At 48.3% G+C, this 21,220-nt stretch overlaps 1 protein-coding gene across 8 annotated transcripts in view; it reads left to right on the forward strand.

Annotated features, from left to right (window-relative positions):
- ATP11A (ATPase phospholipid transporting 11A) overlaps positions 1–21,220 on the forward strand; it is a 170,137-nt gene that overhangs the window by 120,724 nt on the left and 28,193 nt on the right. For all 8 annotated transcript variants that reach the window (XM_058548505.1, XM_058548507.1, XM_058548508.1 and 5 more), the window contains exons 16-18: positions 449–522; positions 7,578–7,681; positions 20,224–20,405. In XM_058548505.1, coding sequence (XP_058404488.1) covers positions 449–522; positions 7,578–7,681; positions 20,224–20,405 — 360 coding nt within the window. The remainder of the gene's footprint in view (positions 1–448; positions 523–7,577; positions 7,682–20,223; positions 20,406–21,220) is intronic.

The raw sequence follows: 21,220 nt of genomic DNA on the forward strand, positions 1-21,220 counted from the left end.
GAGGAAAGGGAATCAGCACATAAGAAATACGTTTCTGTGGTGAACAGACTTGCTGAACACCTGGACCCGGGCTGGGGGTGGGAGTGGACGTCCTGGCGCAGGTCCTGGTGGGGAAGAGACAGGAGCCTGGCCTCAGTCTGCATCCGTCCCCCGCAGGACACTGGTGCCAGCCTCAAGGAGCAGAATGGCAGCATCACATGAATCCAGACTTTTCCATCGTGTCTGTGGAGGAAGCCCCTGTATCCAGATTCCTCCTTTAAAGGCTGCCTGGCAGTGACGCCCCCCGGGGAGAGATGAGGGGTGGATGGAGGTGATTCTTTTAAGGACTGTGTATGGGAGAGAGGACTCTACCCCAGATGTTCTACTGTGGAAAGCTTGGAAATTACCCAGGTTTCATGACATGCAGAGCCAGACAGATATTGAAAACAATTTTTAATTTCTTTTTCAGGTTTGAATTGCTGGAAATTTTGAGTTTTGACTCAGTAAGGAGGAGAATGAGTGTAATTGTAAAATCTGCTACAGGTAGAAATTTCTTTTCCCTTTGATTTCTTAAATTATACATTGTGGTTGTGTTTTATTCTGATGCTTGCATTCTGTGGCAGCTTTAAGGATTTAACCATTTACTCTCTTTTTTAAAACATGGATAAACCCATAGCAGTCATGTAACTGCTTACTCCCCCGCAGATCACACAGCCCCTCAGCCCTCAGGCTCCACTCTCCCCCAGCTCCGCGTGCTCCTCTCTCCCCCAGCACCACAGTCTCCTCTCTCCCCCAGCACCGCAGGCTCCATCTCTCCCCCAGCACCACAGTCTCCTCTCTCCCCCAACACCACAGTCTCCTCTCTCCCCCAGCACCACAGGCTCCTCTCTCCCCCAGCACCGCAGGCTCCATCTCTCCCCCAGCACCACAGGCTCCTCTCTCCCCCAGCACCGCAGGCTCCATCTCTCCCCCAGCACCGCAGGCTCCGTCTCTCCCCCAGCACCGCAGGCTCCATCTCTCCCCCAGCACCACAGTCTCCTCTCTCCCCCAACACCACAGGCTCCATCTCTCCCCCAACACCACAGTCTCCTCTCTCCCCCAGCACCACAGGCTCCATCTCTCCCCCAGCACCGCAGGCTCCGTCTCTCCCCCAGCACCGCAGGCTCCTCTCTCCCCCAGCACCGCAGGCTCCATCTCTCCCCCAGCACCGCAGGCTCCTCTCTCCCCCAGCACCGCAGGCTCCGTCTCTCCCCCAGCACCGCAGGCTCCATCTCTCCCCCAGCACCACAGTCTCCTCTCTCCCCCAACACCACAGTCTCCATCTCTCCCCCAGCACCACAGGCTCCATCTCTCCCCCAGCACCGCAGGCTCCTCTCTCCCCCAGCACCACAGGCTCCATCTCTCCCCCAGCACCGCAGGCTCCTCTCTCCCCCAGCACCGCAGGCTCCATCTCTCCCCCAGCACCGCAGGCTCCGTCTCTCCCCCAGCACCGCAGGCTCCATCTCTCCCCCAGCACCACAGTCTCCTCTCTCCCCCAACACCACAGGCTCCATCTCTCCCCCAACACCACAGTCTCCTCTCTCCCCCAGCACCACAGGCTCCATCTCTCCCCCAGCACCGCAGGCTCCGTCTCTCCCCCAGCACCACAGGCTCCATCTCTCCCCCAACACCACAGGCTCCTCTCTCCCCCAGCACCACAGGCTCCTCTCTCCCCCAGCACCGCAGGCTCCATCTCTCCCCCAACACCACAGTCTCCTCTCTCCCCCAGCACCACAGGCTCCATCTCTCCCCCAGCACCACAGGCTCCGTCTCTCCCCCAGCACCACAGGCTCCGTCTCTCCCCCAGCACCACAGGCTCCATCTCTCCCCCAACACCACAGGCTCCTCTCTCCCCCAGCACCACAGGCTCCATCTCTCCCCCAACACCACAGGCTCCTCTCTCCCCCAGCACCACAGGCTCCATCTCTCCCCCAGCACCACAGGCTCCTCTCTCCCCCAGCACCACAGGCTCCTCTCTCCCCCAGCACCACAGGCTCCGTCTCTCCCCCAGCACCACAGGCTCCATCTCTCCCCCAGCACCACAGGCTCCTCTCTCCCCCAACACCACAGGCTCCATCTCTCCCCCAGCACCACAGGCTCCTCTCTCCCCCAACACCACAGGCTCCATCTCTCCCCCAGCACCGCAGGCTCCATCTCTCCCCCAGCACCACAAGCTCCATCTCGCCCAGCACCACAGGCTCCATCTCTCCCCCAACACCACAGTCTCCATCTCTCCCCCAGCACCACAGGCTCCTCTCTCCCCCAGCACCGCAGGCTCCATCTCTCCCCCAGCACCACAGGCTCCATCTCTCCCCCAGCACCACAGGCTCCTCTCTCCCCCAGCACCGCAGGCTCCGTCTCTCCCCCAACACCACAGGCTCCATCTCGCCCCCAGCACCACAGGCTCCTCTCTCCCCCAGTACCGCAGGCTCCATCTCTCCCCCAGCACCACAGTCTCCTCTCTCCCCCAGCACCGCAGGCTCCATCTCTCCCCCAGCACCACAGGCTCCATCTCTCCCCCAGCACCACAGGCTCCTCTCTCCCCCAGCACCACAGTCTCCTCTCTCCCCCAGCACCGCAGGCTCCATCTCTCCCCCAGCACCGCAGGCTCCTCTCTCCCCCAACACCACAGTCTCCTCTCTCCCCCAGCACCACAGGCTCCATCTCTCCCCCAGCACCACAGGCTCCATCTCTCCCCCAGCACCACAGGCTCCTCTCTCCCCCAGCACCGCAGGCTCCATCTCTCCCCCAACACCACAGGCTCCTCTCTCCCCCAGCACCGCAGGCTCCATCTCTCCCCCAACACCACAGGCTCCATCTCGCCCAGCACCACAGGCTCCATCTCTCCCCCAGCACCGCAGGCTCCATCTCGCCCAGCACCACAGGCTCCTCTCTCCCCCAGCACCACAGGCTCCGTCTCTCCCCCAGCACCACAAGCTCCATCTCGCCCAGCACCACAGGCTCCTCTCTCCCCCAGCACCACAGGCTCCATCTCTCCCCCAGCACCACAGGCTCCATCTCTCCCCCAGCACCACAAGCTCCATCTCGCCCAGCACCACAGGCTCCATCTCTCCCCCAGCACCACAGGCTCCTCTCTCCCCCAGCACCACAGGCTCCATCTCTCCCCCAGCACCACAGGCTCCATCTCTCCCCCAGCACCACAAGCTCCATCTCGCCCAGCACCACAGGCTCCATCTCTCCCCCAGCACCACAGGCTCCATCTCTCCCCCAGCACCACAAGCTCCATCTCGCCCAGCACCACAAGCTCCATCTCTCCCCCAGCACCACAGGCTCCGTCTCTCCCCCAGCACCACAGGCTCCTCTCTGCCCCAGCACCACAGGCTCCTCTCTCCCCCAGCACCACAGGCTCCATCTCTCCCCCAGCACCACAAGCTCCATCTCGCCCAGCACCACAGGCTCCATCTCTCCCCCAGCACCACAGGCTCCTCTCTGCCCCAGCACCACAGGCTCCGTCTCTCCCCCAGCACCACAAGCTCCATCTCTCCCCCAGCACCGCAGGCTGGCGTCTCGGTCAGCTCTGTGCTTCCCCTCACTGGAGGTCCTGCAGAGTCTGTCTCCACGCAGGCCCTTCATCCCCTCCTTATAGTGAACACATTGTCACGCACAGCAGCCTGCTTCCCGAGGTCTCCTGTCCGCACTCTCTGCCTTTCAGTCGTCCTGCTCCCGTGTCAGTCTTCCTAAGACCCTCGTGGGCTCACTGTCCCTGCTGGGCCTGGGGGCTCTCGTTCTGGATCTGAAAGCTACTCCTCCCAGCATCTTGTCATTGAGCCCTGAACTGCCTTCTCAGCTTTCTTCCCCGGGCCACCCCTGAATGTGCACTGTGGGGACTTTTGCACCTGGAGGCCTCTACCTGGCGGGGACTTTTGCACCTGGAGGCGTCTACCTGGCGGGGACTTTTGCACCTGGAGGCCTCTACCTGGCGGGGACTTTTCCACCTGGAGGCCTCTACCTGGCGGGGACTTTTCCACCAGAGGCCTCTACCTGGTGGGTGCTTTCCCACCTGCAGGCGTCTGCCTCGTGGGGGGCTTTTCCATCTGGAGGCATCTACCTGGCGGGGGACTTTTCCATCTGGAAGCCTCTACCTGGCGGGTGCTTTCCCACCTGCAGGCATCTGCCTGGGGGGCTTTTCCATCCTGATTAGGAAGCCTTTCTTGGTTGTCTCAGTTGGATGACCTGTTTGTTTGACCTCTGACCTGACTAGGCGGTAAGCATCTTGAGTGCAGAAGCTATACTTTTCTCGGCAGTATCCTCACCACAGCACTGCTGCTGAGTGCTCAGTATTGCTAAATTCACTTGACTAACGCAGTTTCAGAATGGCATCTCATCAAGATGTGGGATCTTACTCTTTTCTGTTTCTTTTTTTGTTTTTTGAGGAAGACTGGCCCTGAGCTAACATCTGTTGCCAGTCTTCCTCTTTTTCTTTGTTCTCCCCACAGCCCCAGTACATGGCTGTATATCCTAGTTGTAGGTCTTTCTAGTTCTTCTATGTGGGATGCCGCCTCAGCTTGGCTTGATAAGTGGTGCATCGGCCCGTGTGCAGGATCCAAACCGGCGAAGCCTGGGCCACCAAAGTGGAACACGTGAACTTAACCGCTAGGCCACTGGGCCAGCCTCTCTTTTCTGTTTCTTAAAACTAGGCAATACCAGGCTGTGTTTATGTCTTTGGAAACTTGCCCAGTGAGCAACCAAACACAGCCGCTGCCCTGCAACTAAACAGACTCCGTGCCTAAAACCGTGACCTGAGGGTGTGTTAGAGGGTCTGTCAGCAGTGTCCTCACACTCAGGCGAGGAGTTTTTCATTTCAGCGGGAAGTAAACTAAGTAGACTTCCGTAGACAGCAGTTCTCACTTCCTTCTCAATCCCTTGTTTCCCCTCTGAGGTGGTAGAAGATGTTGTGAGGCTGCAGACCGCCTGTCTTCCAGCAGCACCCTGTGAGTCACTCTCCAAGAGCCGAGTCCATGTGTTGGGTAATGAGCTGCTCTGGGAGCCGTGCTGGCCATGTCAGTGGGTTCTCTTGTCCGCATGGCGCCCACCGCTCTGAACGAGGTTCTCGGACGTGGTGGGCAGGAGCAGGCTCCACCAGTGAAACTTGCACTGTGTCATGGGACATAAAATAACTCGTAATGTAAATGCTGCTGTAACACATGGAAGGGAGGTTTTACTGCTAGGATCAGCAGGACACGGGAAGCACACGACCCATGACGTTTGAGAACAAGTTCAAGTGTGCTAACGCCTCCCCGAGCCCAGAAAGTTACTCCACCGTGCACTGAGGAAGTGCTCTCCTGCGAGTTTAAGCCATTCAGAGTTATCCAGAAGAAAGGCGTTGAACTGCGGAAATTGACATCATCAATCTTTTGGTCTTGATTTTTTTCCCCAGACAGATTCGAAGTGGAGGAGTTGACTCATGCTTCAGAGACGGTTCCTGAGCCTGCAGTAATGCTGCAGAGTCAGGAAGCCACATGTCAGTTCTCCTGAACACCATGGCCACAGTGCTGGCACCAGGGTACATACCATGGCATTTTCGTAAACAACTTCCATTTGCCATCAAAAAGGGTGTAACATCAGTTAATTTTAAGAGAAGTTTGAATGTTTAATGGAATGAGTTGTTCTCTAAGTAGTAGTGCATCCCGGAGATGACACTAATTGAGCTGGTTTTACAACCTAATGGGCAGGGGACCTGGAGGCCATGAGCCACTGCAGCCAGTTAACAGCTTGGCTTCTTTCTGAGGCTCTTCTCTGAAAAGTGTGCTGTGGCCGTGAGAGCCGGGCCCAGTCCCACAGCACGCTCCGCTGTTAGGTTACGATCTCGTCACTCTGAGCCGCTGCAGGTTCCAATCATGTCACTGTGTGAGCCGCTGTAGGCTCTGATCACATCACCCGAGTGTCAGTAATGTCCTGCATGCTTACAAAACTGGAAAAGCAAGATCTAAAGCTGGTGCCAAATACTGTCCTCTGCAGATTATATTTTACTTTATACTCTGAATTTTTATGTCAGAAGCTCTTCTGGACCAAGTTTTAAGGCTGAACATGCCCCACATCTGAAGTGGATGTAGAGGAATTGACAAGTTGAGACAGTGAGGAATTTAAGCATTCACAAGCCATTACCATGAGTCATCATGATTTATCTAGAAAAAATGCATCATTACATTGTCTGGACTACAGTTCTTGTTCTAAACTGTATCTGATGACATACGAGCATTGGCTAGGAATTATGTCTGGTAGTTGGGAATGGATTTTGACATCAGGCTGGCTGGTACATGATAAGAATCCCAGGTCACAAACCTGTATAGTTGTGTAGGCATCTTCTGGGGCTAGGACTTCCAGCCCTAAGAGGTTCCTGCGCAGTGTGGCTCAGCTCCATGTGCTTCTGACACAGACATTAGTAGACCCCATCCTTTCTGGCCACAGATTGACGTTACCCTTGGTTTAATTTCAGGACTTCTGCAAGCATAAATTGTGCTGTACTTTAAATGTTTTCACTGTGTGTGTACCACAGGAGTTAGTTCTTTCTGGGATCAAGGAAATAAGCCAAGGTGGGCTCTGGATGCTGGAGCTGAGCTCATGGGCCCTGCTGAGGGGCCCTGTGCAGGCCAGCTGGTGGGTCTCATGAGCCATCGCCCCAGGAGTGTGCCCCTCCTTACAGCCCCTCCCAGCCGGCCCCACCGAGGAGTTGGCTGTGGTGGGACAGTCGCCTGCTCCTCCTGGTGCCTCTGGATTTGCTTTCCCCATAGACATCTCGAGGGCCCTCAGCATCTAGGGTTTCTAGGGGTCTGCCCCCGGCCGGGGAGCTCACATTCGAGCTTTCTGTCTGAAGACAAATTGAGAATACAACACTGTCACAAGCAGCAGAGTTCCCTCTCCGGCCCTGGAGGGTTCTTCATGAGAGAGGAGGGAGCCTCTGTGTGCCAGGGGCCTGTTGATCAGTGCTGGTGCCTTCGGTCTCTTTAATATCCCTTTTGTCATAGGCTAGAGAGTTCCCCCACTTATCTGGAGCAGAAGATCTTTTTATCTTGAGGGAGAAGCATGCATCTACAGTGCAAACATGTGGAAGCAGTTGGGACATTACATGAGGTGTGGGGCAACATTATACCACAGCTGTTCCTTGTAACTCCGGTGACTGCAAAGGATGACCTGGACATTCAGCTCCCAGTATTTCAGCAAATTGTTACCCCCCTTCCCTTGGGTCGGCCTTGCCCTTTGTCTCCTGCCCCATTCCCTGCCCTGGTTCATTTTATTATGCACCTGTGTCCTAACCAGAGAGAATCACAGGAGAAAGGATACCCAGGGGCCAGTTTTTTCCTGGTTCCTGACTTTCCCATGAGATTTCTAGGGTTGTCAGAATAAAATGAGGCTTTGGGGTCATCTGTAGATCTGATTTTCCCTGATTTACATGTTACCTAGTCTGTTGACATCTCCTTTACAATAGTCTCAGTGCTGGTTTCCCTGTTTTCATCTTTTAATAAAAGCATAATTTGAAAAATAATTTCATCTTCCCCATATTGTGATTAAATTAGACATCTTGTTTTCTCATTTTATAGGAGAAATTTATCTGTTTTGCAAAGGAGCAGATTCTTCAATATTTCCCCAAGTGATAGAGGGCAGAGTGGACCAGATCCGGGCCAGAGTGGAGCACAGTGCCGTGGTGAGTGGTGGGCGGAGGGGCATGTCATGCTGTTCCTGAGTCAGGAGGTACAGCCTCCTGGCTGAGAAGCCAGAGCATGTTCCCTCAGAGATGCACGTAGGGGTCAGCAGGGGCCACACGTGGACAGCGTGGGAATGCCCTGTCCGCTTCCTCAAGGCTGTGCTCTCACCCGGGCACCACCCTCGCGCATTCCCTCAGCCGACTTGGCGTGTGTTCACCCCCAGGAGGCCAGGATGGTTGGCTCGTGTGTTAGGGGTCTGGATTGAGGTGATGTATTGGAGAAAACTGATCTCTGTCCTGAGGGATTCTAATGGCTTGCTTCAACAATCAGCACTTGTGCTCTCTGTTCTGAGCACACCTCTTGGTTTTCTTTCCATGTCTCGTGCTGAATCGTGTCACTTCGTCTTTTCCAAAACTTCAGCCGCACTGTTCAGTCAGTCAGCACATCTGAGCTTTCGACCGGTTGCTCCGGCTTCCCCTCCGAGGACTGCTGGGGTGTGGGATGGCCATGCATCCCTGACGTGGGGCCACCTCCTCCCGTCCAGGCCAGACCCACGGCCAGTGACACGTGGCTCCTCACAGAGGTGTTCCCCAACTCCTGCGCACCACAGAATTGAAGAGTTTAAAGAGTTGTTGTAAACTAAGGAAGGTTAGCCAAGATAATAAAGGTCATGAACATTCAGCGTTGCTTTCTCTTACAGAGTTAACAGTATAAATAAGTCATTTGTCACCCTCACATCAGTTTCAGTATTTGATGACTTTACTCTCATTATTGTAGCATTAAAAACTTGTACTGGGAGCGACGTCAGCATGATGGTGGAGTGACCTTTCCCCATAGATGCTCCCCCCTAAGATACAACAAAAAGGACATTCGTAAACCAATAGAGGACATTCACACAACACAAAAGACGTCTGACAGACCCACGCAGCCTTACATCTGAAGGTGGAGGTGCTGGACCCCCCAGAGGAAGTGGAAGGAGGTAAGGAGAGCTCCTCTCCTTCCCCAACGACAGCGACCAGGACCGGGACTGTGCGGCTCTCTGAGAGAGAGGAGGGAGGGGCAGCCCTCCACGGGAAAACCATCGCTCTCCAAGTTCTCTCACAGCCTGCGGCAAAGTCCCATACAGAGGGGACTGAACTCTTGCAGGGGTGCTTTCATCAGGCTCGCACCCCAGGAGAGCAGACAGCGAGGTAAGAGGAAGAAGCCCCCAGGATCAGGCAGGTGAAAGAAAAAGCCCTTCCCCCTGCCAGGCGCTCCAGCACAGCTGGTTGGCCAGAGCACCTGTGGATCGCAGCGGGCTCAGTATACACAGCTCTTGACCCCCACCCAGTGGCGGCAGGTGGAAACTGCAACCAGATATTTTCAGAATGAGGAAAAATAAGCCCATGCCCTCAAGCAGTATGCAGAAATATATTAAATCTCCAGACCAGAAGGAAAATGACAAGCTCCCAGAAATCAATCCTGAAGGCACAGAAGTTTATAACCTAAACAACAGAGAATTCAAAATAGCTATCATAGGAAAGGTCAACAACTGCAAGAAAACACAGATAGTTCAATGAAATCAGGAACTTGTTCACAAAAGAGATTGAAACTATAAAGAAAAACCATCAGAAATGTTGGAAATGAAAAACAATGGAGGAGATAAAGAAAAGTCTGGAGGCTTTAAATAACAGAGCTGACAATCTGGAGGATAGAACCAGCAATATTGAGGATAGGAATGCAGAAATGCTCCAGATGAAGGAGGAGAGAGAACTAAGACTAAAAACAAATAAAGAAACTCTCCAAGAAATATCCAACTCAATTAGGAAATGCAACATAAGGATTATAGGTATTCCAGAGGGAGAAGAGAGGGGACAAAGGAGCAGAGAGTTTGTTCAAAGAAATAATAGCAGAGAACTTCCCAAACCTGAGGAAGGAGCTGGAAATACATGTGAATGAAATCAATAGCTCTCCTAAATATATCAACATGAAAAGATCCTCTCCAAGGCATATAGTAGTAAAGCTGGCAAAAGTCAGTGATAAAGAAAAAATATTAAGGGCAGCAAGACAAAAAAAAAGTACATACAAAGGAATTCCTATCAGGCTCTCAGCTGATTTCTCGGCAGAAACTTTACAGGCTGGAGAGAGTGGAATGACATGTTCAAAATTCTGAAAGGCAAAAACTTTCAGCCAAGAATACTCTATCTAGTAAAAATATCGTTCAGATATGATGGATAAATAATAACTGTCCCAGATAAACAGAAGCTAGGGGAGTTCATTGCCACAAGACCCCTAGTACAAGAAATGCTCAAAAAGGCCCTCATGCCTGAAAAAAAAAAAGAGAAAGGGGATACAAAGCTTTGAGGAAGGAGAAAAATAGCTAGACAAAATCAGAAAAATTGCAGCTATCAGAATAGGTTAGCAAACACTTAATTATAACATCAAAGATCAAGGGAAGGAAAAGAACAAAAATACATATAACCTCATCACTTTAAACACAAACTCACAGCACAAGATGGAATAAGTTGTGACAATAATAACTTAGAAGGGGAGGAGAAAAGGGATGGAATCGGCTTAGTCTAAGGAAATAAGCCATCAGAAAATGGACTATCTCATCTATGAGATTTTTTATACAAACCTCATGGTAACCACTAACCAAATAATCAGAACAGAGACGCATAGATTAGATAAAGAGAAAACTAAGAGAACCACCGTACAGATCTACCAAACTGAATTGGTAGTCCGAAACACACAGGACAAGAAACAAAGGAAATGCAGAACCAGAAAATGAGCAATAAAATAGCAACATTAAGCCCTCATATATCAATAATCACTCTAAATGTAAATGGATTGAATTATCCAAGCAAAAGACATAGAATGGCAGGATGGATTAAAAAACAAGATCCAAAAATATGCTACCTCCAAGAAACACATCTCAGCTCCAAAGACAAACACAGGCTCAGAGTGAAAGGATAGAAAGCAATACTCCAAACTAATGGCAAACAAAAGAAAGCGGGTGTTGCCATGCTTGTATCAGACAAAGTCAACTTCAAGATGAAACAGGTAATGAGACACAAAGAGGGGCAATACATGATGATAAAAGGGACACCCCACCAAGAAGATATATCACTTATAAATATATATGCATCCAACACAGGAGCACCAAAGTACATCAAGCAACTATTAACAACCCTAAAAGGAGATATTAACAACAATGCAATAACAGTCGGGGATCTTAACACCACACTTACATCACTGGCTAGATCATCCAGACAAAATGTCAATAAGGAAATAGTGGACTTAAAAAACTAGACGAGATGGACTTAATAGGTACAGAGCACTCCATCCAAACACAGGAGATTATACGTTCTTCTCAAGCGTGCATGGAACATTCTCAAGGATAGACCATGTGTTAGAAAACAAGGCAAGCCTCTATAAATTAAGAAGATTGAAATCATAACAAGCATCTTTTCCAACCATAACACCATGAAGCTAGAAATAACTACAAGAAGAAAACTGGGAAAGTGACAAAGATGTGGAGACTAAACAACATGCTACTGAACAACAAATGGATCATTGAAGAAATGAAAGGAGAAATCAAAAAATATCTGGAAAAAAATGAAAATACACCATACCAACTCATATGGGATACAGCAAAGTGGTCCTGAGAGAGAAACTCATAGCAATACAGGCCCACCTTAACAAACAAGAAAAATCCCAAATAAGCAACCTTGAACTACACCTAACAGAATTAGAAAAAGAAGAACAAACAAAGCCCAAAGTCAGCAGAAGGGAAATAATAAAAATTAGAGCAGAAATAAATGAAATTGAAACCAAAAAAACAGTAGAAAGGGTCAATGAAACAAAGAGCTGGTTCTTTGTGAAAATAAACAAAAATTGACAAACCCTTAGTCAGACTCACTAAGAAAAAAAGAGAGAAGGCCCAAATAAATAAAATTAGAAATGAAAGAAGAGAAATTACAACAAATACCACAGAAATACAAAGGATTATAGGAGAATACTATGAAAAACGATATGCCAACAAATTGGACAATTTAGAGGAAATGGATAAATTCTTAGACTCTTACAACCTCCCAAAACTGAATCAAGAAGAAATAGAGAACCTGAATAGACCATTCACAAGTAAAGAGATTAAAACAGTAGTCAAAAACCTCCCAAAAAATAAAAGTCCAGGACCAGATGGCTTCTCTGGAGAATTCTACCAAACATTCAAAGATTTAATATCTGTCCTTCTCAAATTATTCCAAAAAATAGAGGAAGATGGAACACTTCCTAATACATTGTACGAGGCCAACCTCACCCTGATACCAAAGCCAGACAAGAACGATACAAAGAAGGAAAATTACAGGCCAATATCGCTGATGAACATAGATGCAAAAATCCTCAACAAAATATTGGCAAACTGAATACAGCCATACATTAAAAAGATCATACGCCATGATCAAGTGGGATTTATACCAGGAACACAGGGATGGGTCAACATCCACAAATCAATCAATATGATACACCAGATTAACAAAATGAGGAATAAAAACCACATGATCATCTCAATAGACAGAAAAAGCATTTGAGAAGATGCAACATCCACTTATGATAAAAACTGTCACTAAAATGGGTATAGAAGGAAAGTACCTTGACATAATAAAGGCCATATATGACAAACCCACAGCCAACATCATACTTAATGGGGAAAACCCAAAAGCCATCCCTCTGAGAACAGGAACAAGACAAGGGTGCCCACTCTCGCCACTCTTATTCAACACAGTACTGGAGGTTTTGGCTAGAGCAATTAGACGAGAAAAAGGAATAAAAGGAACCCAAATAGGCAACGAAGAAGTGAAACTCTCACGGTCTACAGAGGACATGATTTTATATGTAGAAAACCCTATGGGCCGGCCCGGTGGCGTAGCGGTTAAGTGCGCGTGCTCAGCTGCAGTGGCCCAGGCTTCAGATCCCAGGCGCACACCGACACACCACTTGGCAAGCCATGCTGTGGCGGCGTTCCATATAAAATGGAGGAAGATGGGCATGGATGTTAGCCCAGGGCCAGTCTTCCTCAGCAAAAAGAGGAGGATTGGCAGCAGATGTTAGCTCAGGGCAAATCTTCCTCCCCCCTGCCAAAAAAAAAAAACCCTAAAGAATCCATTGGAAAACTATTAGAAATAACAACTACAGCAAAGTTGCAGGGTACAAAATCAACTTACAAAAATCGGTTGCATTTCTATACTCTAATAATGAACTAACACAAAGAGAACTCAAGGAGACAATCCCATTTACAATTGCAACAAAAAGGATAAAATATCTAGGAGTAAATTTAACCAAGGAGGTGCAAGACCTGTACACTGAAAACTGTAAGACATTGAAAGAGATCAATGATGACACCCCAATAGTGTCCTCATGCCCCTGGGACTCTCCCTCCCCACCCCACTCTCATAAAGAGCTGCTTCTCTGCTGTCGCTGTAGATGAGTTCACACCTTCTGGAGTTTTAAACCAATGGCATCCCTAAATGTGCATGGTTTTATCTGGCTTCTTTCACCCCACACGGTTACTTTGAAACACACCCACGTTGTTGCACGTACCAGTGGTTCATTCCTCTCTAGGGCTGCGTGGCGTTCCACCGCTCGGATGGACAGTTTGTTACTTCGCCTGTCAATGGACGTGTGGCTTGTTTCCAGGTTGGGGCATTGCAGGAGAAGCTGTTGTGGACCCTGGTGTGCTGTCTGGGATGGACACACGCTTCCTTTTCCTTGAGAACTCCAGTGTCCTCTTTGTCTTTGATCCTCTGTGTGCAGTGTCTCTGTTTTCTGGCTGCTTTTAGGATTTCTGATTACGATGCACCTTGCTGGAGTGATTTTGTGTTTCTTCTGCTCAGGGTCACGTAAGCTTCTCGGATCTGTGGGTTCATATTTTTTTAAACAAGTCTGCATGTTTTTAAGCCGTTATTTCTACAGATATTCTCTCTGCCTCTCCCCCCCTGGAACTCTAATTACCTGTAGATTAGGATGCTGAACGTGTTCTACAGCTTACTGAAGCCTTTCCTCTTTCAAAGTTTTGTTTTCTGTTTCATTTTAGATGCTTTCTATTGTCCCGTCTTCAAGTTCGTGATCTTTTCTTGTTTGACTTTTCGTCAGCCAGTGTCCCACCTGGGTATTTGCCGTTTCAGACATTGGAGTTCTCATCTCAAGAAGTTCTACCTTTTTTATATCTTCGTGTCTCTACTTGACTTTGGGAACATATGGAACACTGTGTAGTGACCGTTTAATGTCCTTCTCTGCTAATCGTGTCACTAGTGCTGGTTCTGGTCAGCGTCGGTTGGCTGGTTAATCTCATTTTGGGTGAAGATTCTCTGCCCCTCCGCGTGCTGGTGGCCTCCGCGTGGACCCAGCCCACGAACGCTGCCTTGCTAGACGAGGGGCACTCGTGTGTTCCTGTGGATCATGGATTTGTTCTGGGATGCAGGTGTTCCGTTCAGATGATGGCTTTACGATGTGTTAGGTGGGTCCAGAGTTCCTCCCCCGTCCTGAGGCGGGGAGGGGAATGAATGCCCTGTGAACCAGAGAGTCTCCAGCCTGGCTCCTGGGGACAGCACTGTCCTCTCCTTCTTGATGGCTTGTTCCTGGCCTCTGGGAGTTCCCTCAGAGGCATGCTTCTCTGTCCTCTGCAGACGCTTGAGGGGCTGTCACAGTCTCTGCAGTCTCTGTCTGGTACACGTCCCGGGAACTCCCCGCCTCTCCCTGGAAGCTCTCCAGGCCTGCACTGGGACACCTGTAGGGCCCACCTCCTTTGTAACGTTTTACTTTGAAGTAGTTATAGAGTCACAGGAAGTTGCAACGGTGTGCAGAGGAGTGCTTCATCCTCTTCCCCCACTTCCCCCACTTTCTCACATCTTACGTGGCTGAGGGGCAATATCAAAACCCGGGAATTGACGTTGGTCTAGATTTCTGCATATTCTGTCATTTTGTCACTTGTGTAGCTTCCTGTACCCTCGACCGCAGTGGAGGTGGGGAATAACGGTGTCCCCACAGGCCTCCCTTGCTGCCCCTTCACAGTCACACCCAGCCCTCCTACCATCCCTGCCACCCACGGTCGGTTCACCCTCTCTGTACCTGTGTCATTTCTAGAATGTTATGTAGATGCAATCGTGGGGAGTGAGCTTCTTACACTGGCCTGTCCCTCGGGGTTCGCCCTGGAGACCCGCCCGGGTTGCTGCATGTCGACACTGGGTTCCTCGTCGTTGCTGAGTCGTGTCATGCGTGGACGGGCCAGTGTGTCTAGCCCTCCCCCATTGTAGGACATCAGAGTTCTTGCCAGTGTGGGGCAATTATGAGCAAACCAGCTGTGAACATTGTGCACAGGCTGTGTGGACGTGAATTTCCGTTCTCTGGGGTAAAGCCCAGGAGGGCAGTGGTAAGTGTGCATTACCCAGCTCCTTCCTCGCGTCCCCACTTTCACATCCTCGCAGCAGTGGGACAGCGTGGTGTCTCCACAGCGGCCAGCGGTGGGCTGTCCCCACTCTCGGCAGCTCTCTGCAGAGTCAGGGAGCGGTTCCTTGCCTCAGCCGGACTCCGCGCCTCCCTAACAGCTCCCCATGTCCAGCTAGTGTTCGTGGGCTTATCTGCCACCTGGGTGTCCTGTCGGTGGAGATATCTCTGTGTCCTTTGCCCATCTTCTAATTGGATTGTTTGCGGATTTTTTTCGTTTTTTGTGTGTGTGTGTGAGGAAGACTGGCTCTGAACTAACATCCATTGCCAATCCTCCTCTTTTTGCTGAGCAGATTAGCCCTGAGGTAACATCTGTGCCAGTCTTTCTCTATTTTGTATGTGGGATGCCACCACACATGGCTTGTTGAGCAGTGCGTATGTCCTTGCCCAGGATCCGAACCTGCGAACCCCGGGCCACCGAAGTGGAGTGCGTGAACTTAACCACTATGCCACCGGGCTGGCCCCTTGTTTTGTTTTTAGGTTGAATTTTGAGAGTTCTTATGAATCTTTTTTCGTATTTGTGATTTGCAAATATTTTCTCCCAGTTGTAGCTTCTGTTTTCATCCCCTTAAAGGGTATTTCACAGAGCAAAAGTTTTTAGTTTGGATGACACACATTTCATCGATTTTTCTTTTTGCACCTGCTTTTGATGTCATGTTTAAGAACTCTTCACCACCCCCAGGGACCGAGTGTTGTCTCCTACGTTTTCTTCTAAAAGTTGTATAGTTTTATGTTTCACATTTAAATCTATGATGCACTTGTTATTGTGGTAAAATATATATAACATAAAATTTGCTCTTTAACCATTTGTAAGTGTTTAATTTGGTGACATTAATTACATTCATAATGCTGTGCCACCAACACCGTTGTCTGATTCCAAATTTTTTATCCTTCCAAACAGAAACTGTGCCCATTAAGTAAAACCTGCCCATTCCATCCTCCCCCAGCCCCTGGTAACCTCTAATCTACCTGCTGTCCCTGTGAATTTGCCTAGTCTAGCTATTTCATTTACGTGGAATCGTATAATATTTGTCCTTTTGTGACTGCCTTACTTCACTCAGCATGATGTCCTCAAGGGTCATCCATGTCGTAGCAGGTCTCAGAACTTCATTCTGTCTTGTGGCTGAATAATGTTCCATGTGTGAGTGTACCGCATGTGCCACACTTTGTTTATCCGTCATCTGTTGAAGGCACTGGGTTGTCTCCACCTTATGGCTGCTGTGAACATAACTGTGCCTGTGTCTGTCTGAGTCCCTCTTTTCAGTTCCTTTGGGTATGTACCTAGGAGTGGAATTGCTAGGTCATGTGGTAACTCTAATATGTTTAGCTTTTTAGGGAAAGGCCAGACTGTTTCACACAGTGGCTGCACCATTTTACATTCCCACCAGCAATGCATGAGGGTTTCAGTTTCTCCATATCCTCACCAACACGTGCTATTTCGCATTATTTTTTATTATAGCCATCTTAGTGGGTGTGAAGTGGTATCTCATTATGGTTTTGATTTGCATGTCCCTAAGGACTAAAGATGTTGAGCATCTTTTCATGTGCTTATTGACCATTTGTATATCTTCTTTGCAGAAATGCTTATTCACGTTGTTTGCCCATTTTTTAATCAATTTTTTTTTCTCGTTGAATTGTAGGAGCTCATTATATATTCTGAACACTAACACCTTACCAGATACATGATTTGCAAATATTTTCTCCCATTATGTGGGTTGTCTTTTTACTCTCTTGATAGTATCCTTTGATGCACAAAAGTTTTTAATTTTAATCAAGTCCAATTTATGTATTTTTTCTTTTGTGCTTTTAGTGTCATCTTTAAGAAACTGTTGTCAAATCCAAGGTCATGAAGATTTGCCCCTATGTTTTTTTCTGAGGGTTTTATAGTGTTAGCTCTTAGATTTAGGCCTCTGGTCCATTTTGAGTTAATTTTTGTATGTGGTGTGAGCTAAGCATCCAGCTTCATTCTTTTACAGGAAGCTGTCCCAGGACCATTTGTTGAATAGATGATTCTTTCCCCATTGAGTGGTCTTGACGTCCTTGTCAAAAATCGTTTGACCGTATATGTGAGGTTCATTTCCATTGTTCTGTGTGATCTGCCTTCATGCCAGTCCCACGTTGTTTTAATTACTGTCCCTTTCCAGTAGGTTTTGAAATCAGGAAGTGTGAGTCCTCCAGCTTTGTTCTTGTTTTACAAGATTGTTGGCTATTCTGAATCCCTTGAGATCCCATGTGAATTTTAGGATGGGTTTTTCCATTCCTGCAAAAACACCATTGGGATTCTGATAGGAGTTGCCTTCAACCTGTATATTGCTTTGGATATTGTTATCATCTTAGGAACAATAAGCCTCCCAATCCATGAACACACGATGCCTTTCTGTTTACTTAGGTCTTCTATAATTTCTTTAAGCATCATATAGTAGTTTTCAGTCTATGAGTCTTTCACCTCCTTGGTTTAATTTATTCCTAGTTATTTTATTCTTTTTGATGTTATGGTAAATGGAATTGTTCTGTTAATTTCCTTTTCGGATTGTTTCTAGTTAGTGTATAGAAATGCACCTGGTTTTTATGTGTTAACTTTGCCTCCTGCACCTTTGCTGAATCCGTCTATTAGTTCTGACAATTTCTTTGTGGAATCTTTAGGGTTTTCTGCATATAAGATCACATCATCTGTGAACAGAGATAACCTTACTTCTTCCTTTCCTGTTTAGATGCCTTTTTCTCCTTGCCTAATTGCTCTGGTTAGTAATTCTAGTACTATGTAGAATAGAAATGGCAAAAGCAGGCACCCTCGTCTTGTTCCTTATCACAAGGAGAAAGCTTTCTTTCTCCCAACACTCAGTGTGATGCTAGCTGTGGGCTTGTCATAGATGGCTTTTATCACGTTGAGGAGGTTTCCTTCTATTCCTAGTTTATTGAGTGGTTTTATCATGAAAAGCTGTTAGATTTTGTCGGATGCTTTTTCTGCATCAATGGAGATCATCATGTGGGTTTTTTCCTCATTCTTTTTTTTTTTTTCTTTTTTTTGCTGAGGAAGATTGTCCCTGAGCTAACATCTGTTGCCAACCTTCCTCTTTTTGCTTGAGGAAGCTTTTTTCTGAGCTATCATCCATGCCAGTCTTCCTCTATTTTTTAGTATGTGGGCTGCCAGCACAGCATGGCTGCTAACACAGTGGTGTAGGTCCATGCCCAGGGACCAAACCTGGACTGCCAAAGCGGAGTGTGCCAAACTTAACCACTAGGCCACCGGGGCTGGCCCTTCCTCATTCTATTAATGTCATGTATTACATTGATTGATTTCGTATGTTGAATCACCCTCGTGTTCCTGGGATAAATCCCGCTTGGTCGTGGTGAATAATCCTTTGGATATGCTGTTGGATTCAGTTTGCTATTATTTTGTTGAGAATTTTTGCATCTGTATTCGTTAGGGATATTGTTCTGTGGTTTCCTTTTCCTGTAGTGTCTTTGTCTGGCTGTGTTTGTGTGTCAGTGTTGTCTTATCTCGGTGTCCAGGGTTTCAGTAGCACCCGGCAGGAGGAGTGGGGAAGGTATCTCTACTCCCATTCCCACGAGGGGAAGCCCCTTGTCTGCTTTTTAAGACAAGTTTCTGTTTATCTCTGAAAGCTTCTGCTTACCGTTCGCACCGACTCTGAGTGTTGGGGCAACTCTGAACTGTTATCCCTGTAAAACTTTTTTCTTGTGCAGTTTTTCTGGCATGGGAATGAAATCATATATGCTATGTGTTTTATGATTTCTTAGGGAGAGTCTGAGAAGTTGTTCTGCAGTTCATGTCTGTGTCTCTAATCTATAACTCGATCACTGGGTGTGCTTTCCATCGAATGTCAGCAGCTTCCTTATTCAGCAAAAGTCAGTGCCAGGGGTTCGGTGAAGTCAGACGCGGTGTCAGCACCCCATGTAGCGTCGTAAGCTAGGAGGAGCTCCTGGGGAGGGCGCGGGGGAGCGCATCTCTGTAAGCTTCCACAGGTCGTTGCTGGCGAGGACCGTGCCTTTCTTGGAGAGAGAGGCGTGAGTTTCTTGCTTGCTCCCCTTTGACTAGGACAGCGTCTGGACGATGGGCATAAAGGAGTTCCAGAGTGTTGCTGGAGAGGAGGACTCCAGACACACAGAATGCTTCTTTTTGTTCCTACTGCTCCATCTCCCTTTTTCCCTTCAGGCTCTGAAGAGCTGCGGGGGCAGTAGGAGCTGTTAATTCCACAGCGATTGTGTCCTTCAGCTAAATGTGGGGACATGGGGACTGTTCCCTGAGAGTCATGAGAAGTGTGAACTCATACAATGGAAGAGCTTTATACAAAGCCTGAAGACCAGTACTCTCGCAGAATCTGGACTGATCGTATAGGGGATCGTGGCTCTTTTCCCAGGATCAGTCGGGGCTGAGGGAACAGGGGAAACAGAAGGGCAGCCTGCCTGGGTGTCAGCTAAACCTTTGTAGTGGTTCTGGCCAGATGATGGGAAGGAGCCTTGAGTGACTGATGAAGTCCTCCGAGTGCGTCCCCTCCAGGCTCTGAGAGTCCAGCTTCCCTGGGCCTCGCTGGCTAGGGGGCGTTCTCCGTGTCCGGTGACATCAGAGCTGCCATCACAGTAAAGAATCTGTCGTTCTTAGATTCTCACGTCCCTCTCCTGAGCCTGGTAGTTTTGGTAGATAATCTGGCATGTTTCCTTCAGTGAGTGCTAAGTAAGGTCAAACTCCCTACGAGAAACATGTTACCTCGGAAATATCACTTGATATTATTAGCCTAAAAAAAGTTTAACTCTTCACTTGTCTAAATAAAGGAACAAAGTCTTAAGTTTTGATGGCCCAGATGTGTATTATTTGTTCCCGTGTTTACTAGCTTGAAAACTTTGTAATCCATAACGATTATCTGTATTTAACGTGAACTTGAATAATTTAGTTGTAAATGACCAGCTCCTTTGGGGGTTGGTTGGTTTATAATTCTCTGATTAGTCATTCTAATTAGAGGATATAACTGAGAAAACTATTGACAATATTTCAACCAAGTGACGCTGGAGTTCACGTTAAATGCTGCACTGTGTCCCACAGGAGGGGCTCCGGACTCTGTGTGTTGCCTACAAGAGGCTGATCCAGGAGGAGTACGAAGGCGTCCGTAAACTGCTGCAGGCCGCCAAAATGGCCCTTCAGGACCGAGAGAAGAAGTTAGCCGAAGCCTATGAGCAGATCGAGAAAGACCTTATTCTGCTTGGTGCTACTGCCGTTGAGGATCGGTAACGTCACCGCTGTGCCTTGTCGTCAGAACAGCCGATGCGATGTGACCGCAGGGCCGGATGGGGGTGCCTCGGGGGGAACGTGTCAGCCCCCCAGGTGTGGATGTGTTTGCACGTCAGGAGGAGACAGGCTGTCTGGCTGCATCCGTGGAGTGGTACCACAGGGAGGTGGTGATTGGGTGATGCTCTGCTTTCCATGCATAAGAGGCCTGGCATTCCCACTTTCCCAGGAGAAACCAGAAACAGTCAGCATTCTCACATCCTGTTATCAGTAGTCAAGATATAGGGTTTTTTTTTTAATTATTCTTTAGAATGGAATCCATAACTAATTCTGTTCCTAAGTTTGTCACTAGTTCTTTCCAAATACAAGTGTAACATTTTAGACCTTAACACACTCAATGTACCTGTCATTACACACTGAAGAAATTTAAAATAATGAAGTAGAAAATTGCAAAAACTAAAAATAACAACTGGTAAAATTACCAAGTACGGATTTTCAAATACCTCCAAAGAGAGAGCTCCTGATCTGTCACAGTTCTGCGGCAAGGACTGAAAGTTATTTAAGGCTCAGTCAGTGCACTAAGACATGATCATCTGTCCACGGTGTTGTCCTGAGGGCAGAGTGAAAGGAATGGATTGCAGTTTATTTTGAAGGAATGGAAAAGAAAAAAATACCCTAATTTAAAAGAATGAAACAGAAACTTCAGGAAATTTACTGAGAGTTTATTTCCCATAAAGTTTAAAAGTTTTTAAGGTCTATATTGGTCCAAAACTTAAATCCTTATCTTAAAACCTTCATTTTTCCAGTGTCTTTA

This window comes from Diceros bicornis, chromosome 9 (genome assembly GCF_020826845.1).
Source record: "Diceros bicornis minor isolate mBicDic1 chromosome 9, mDicBic1.mat.cur, whole genome shotgun sequence".
Classification (NCBI taxonomy): domain Eukaryota; kingdom Metazoa; phylum Chordata; class Mammalia; order Perissodactyla; family Rhinocerotidae; genus Diceros; species Diceros bicornis.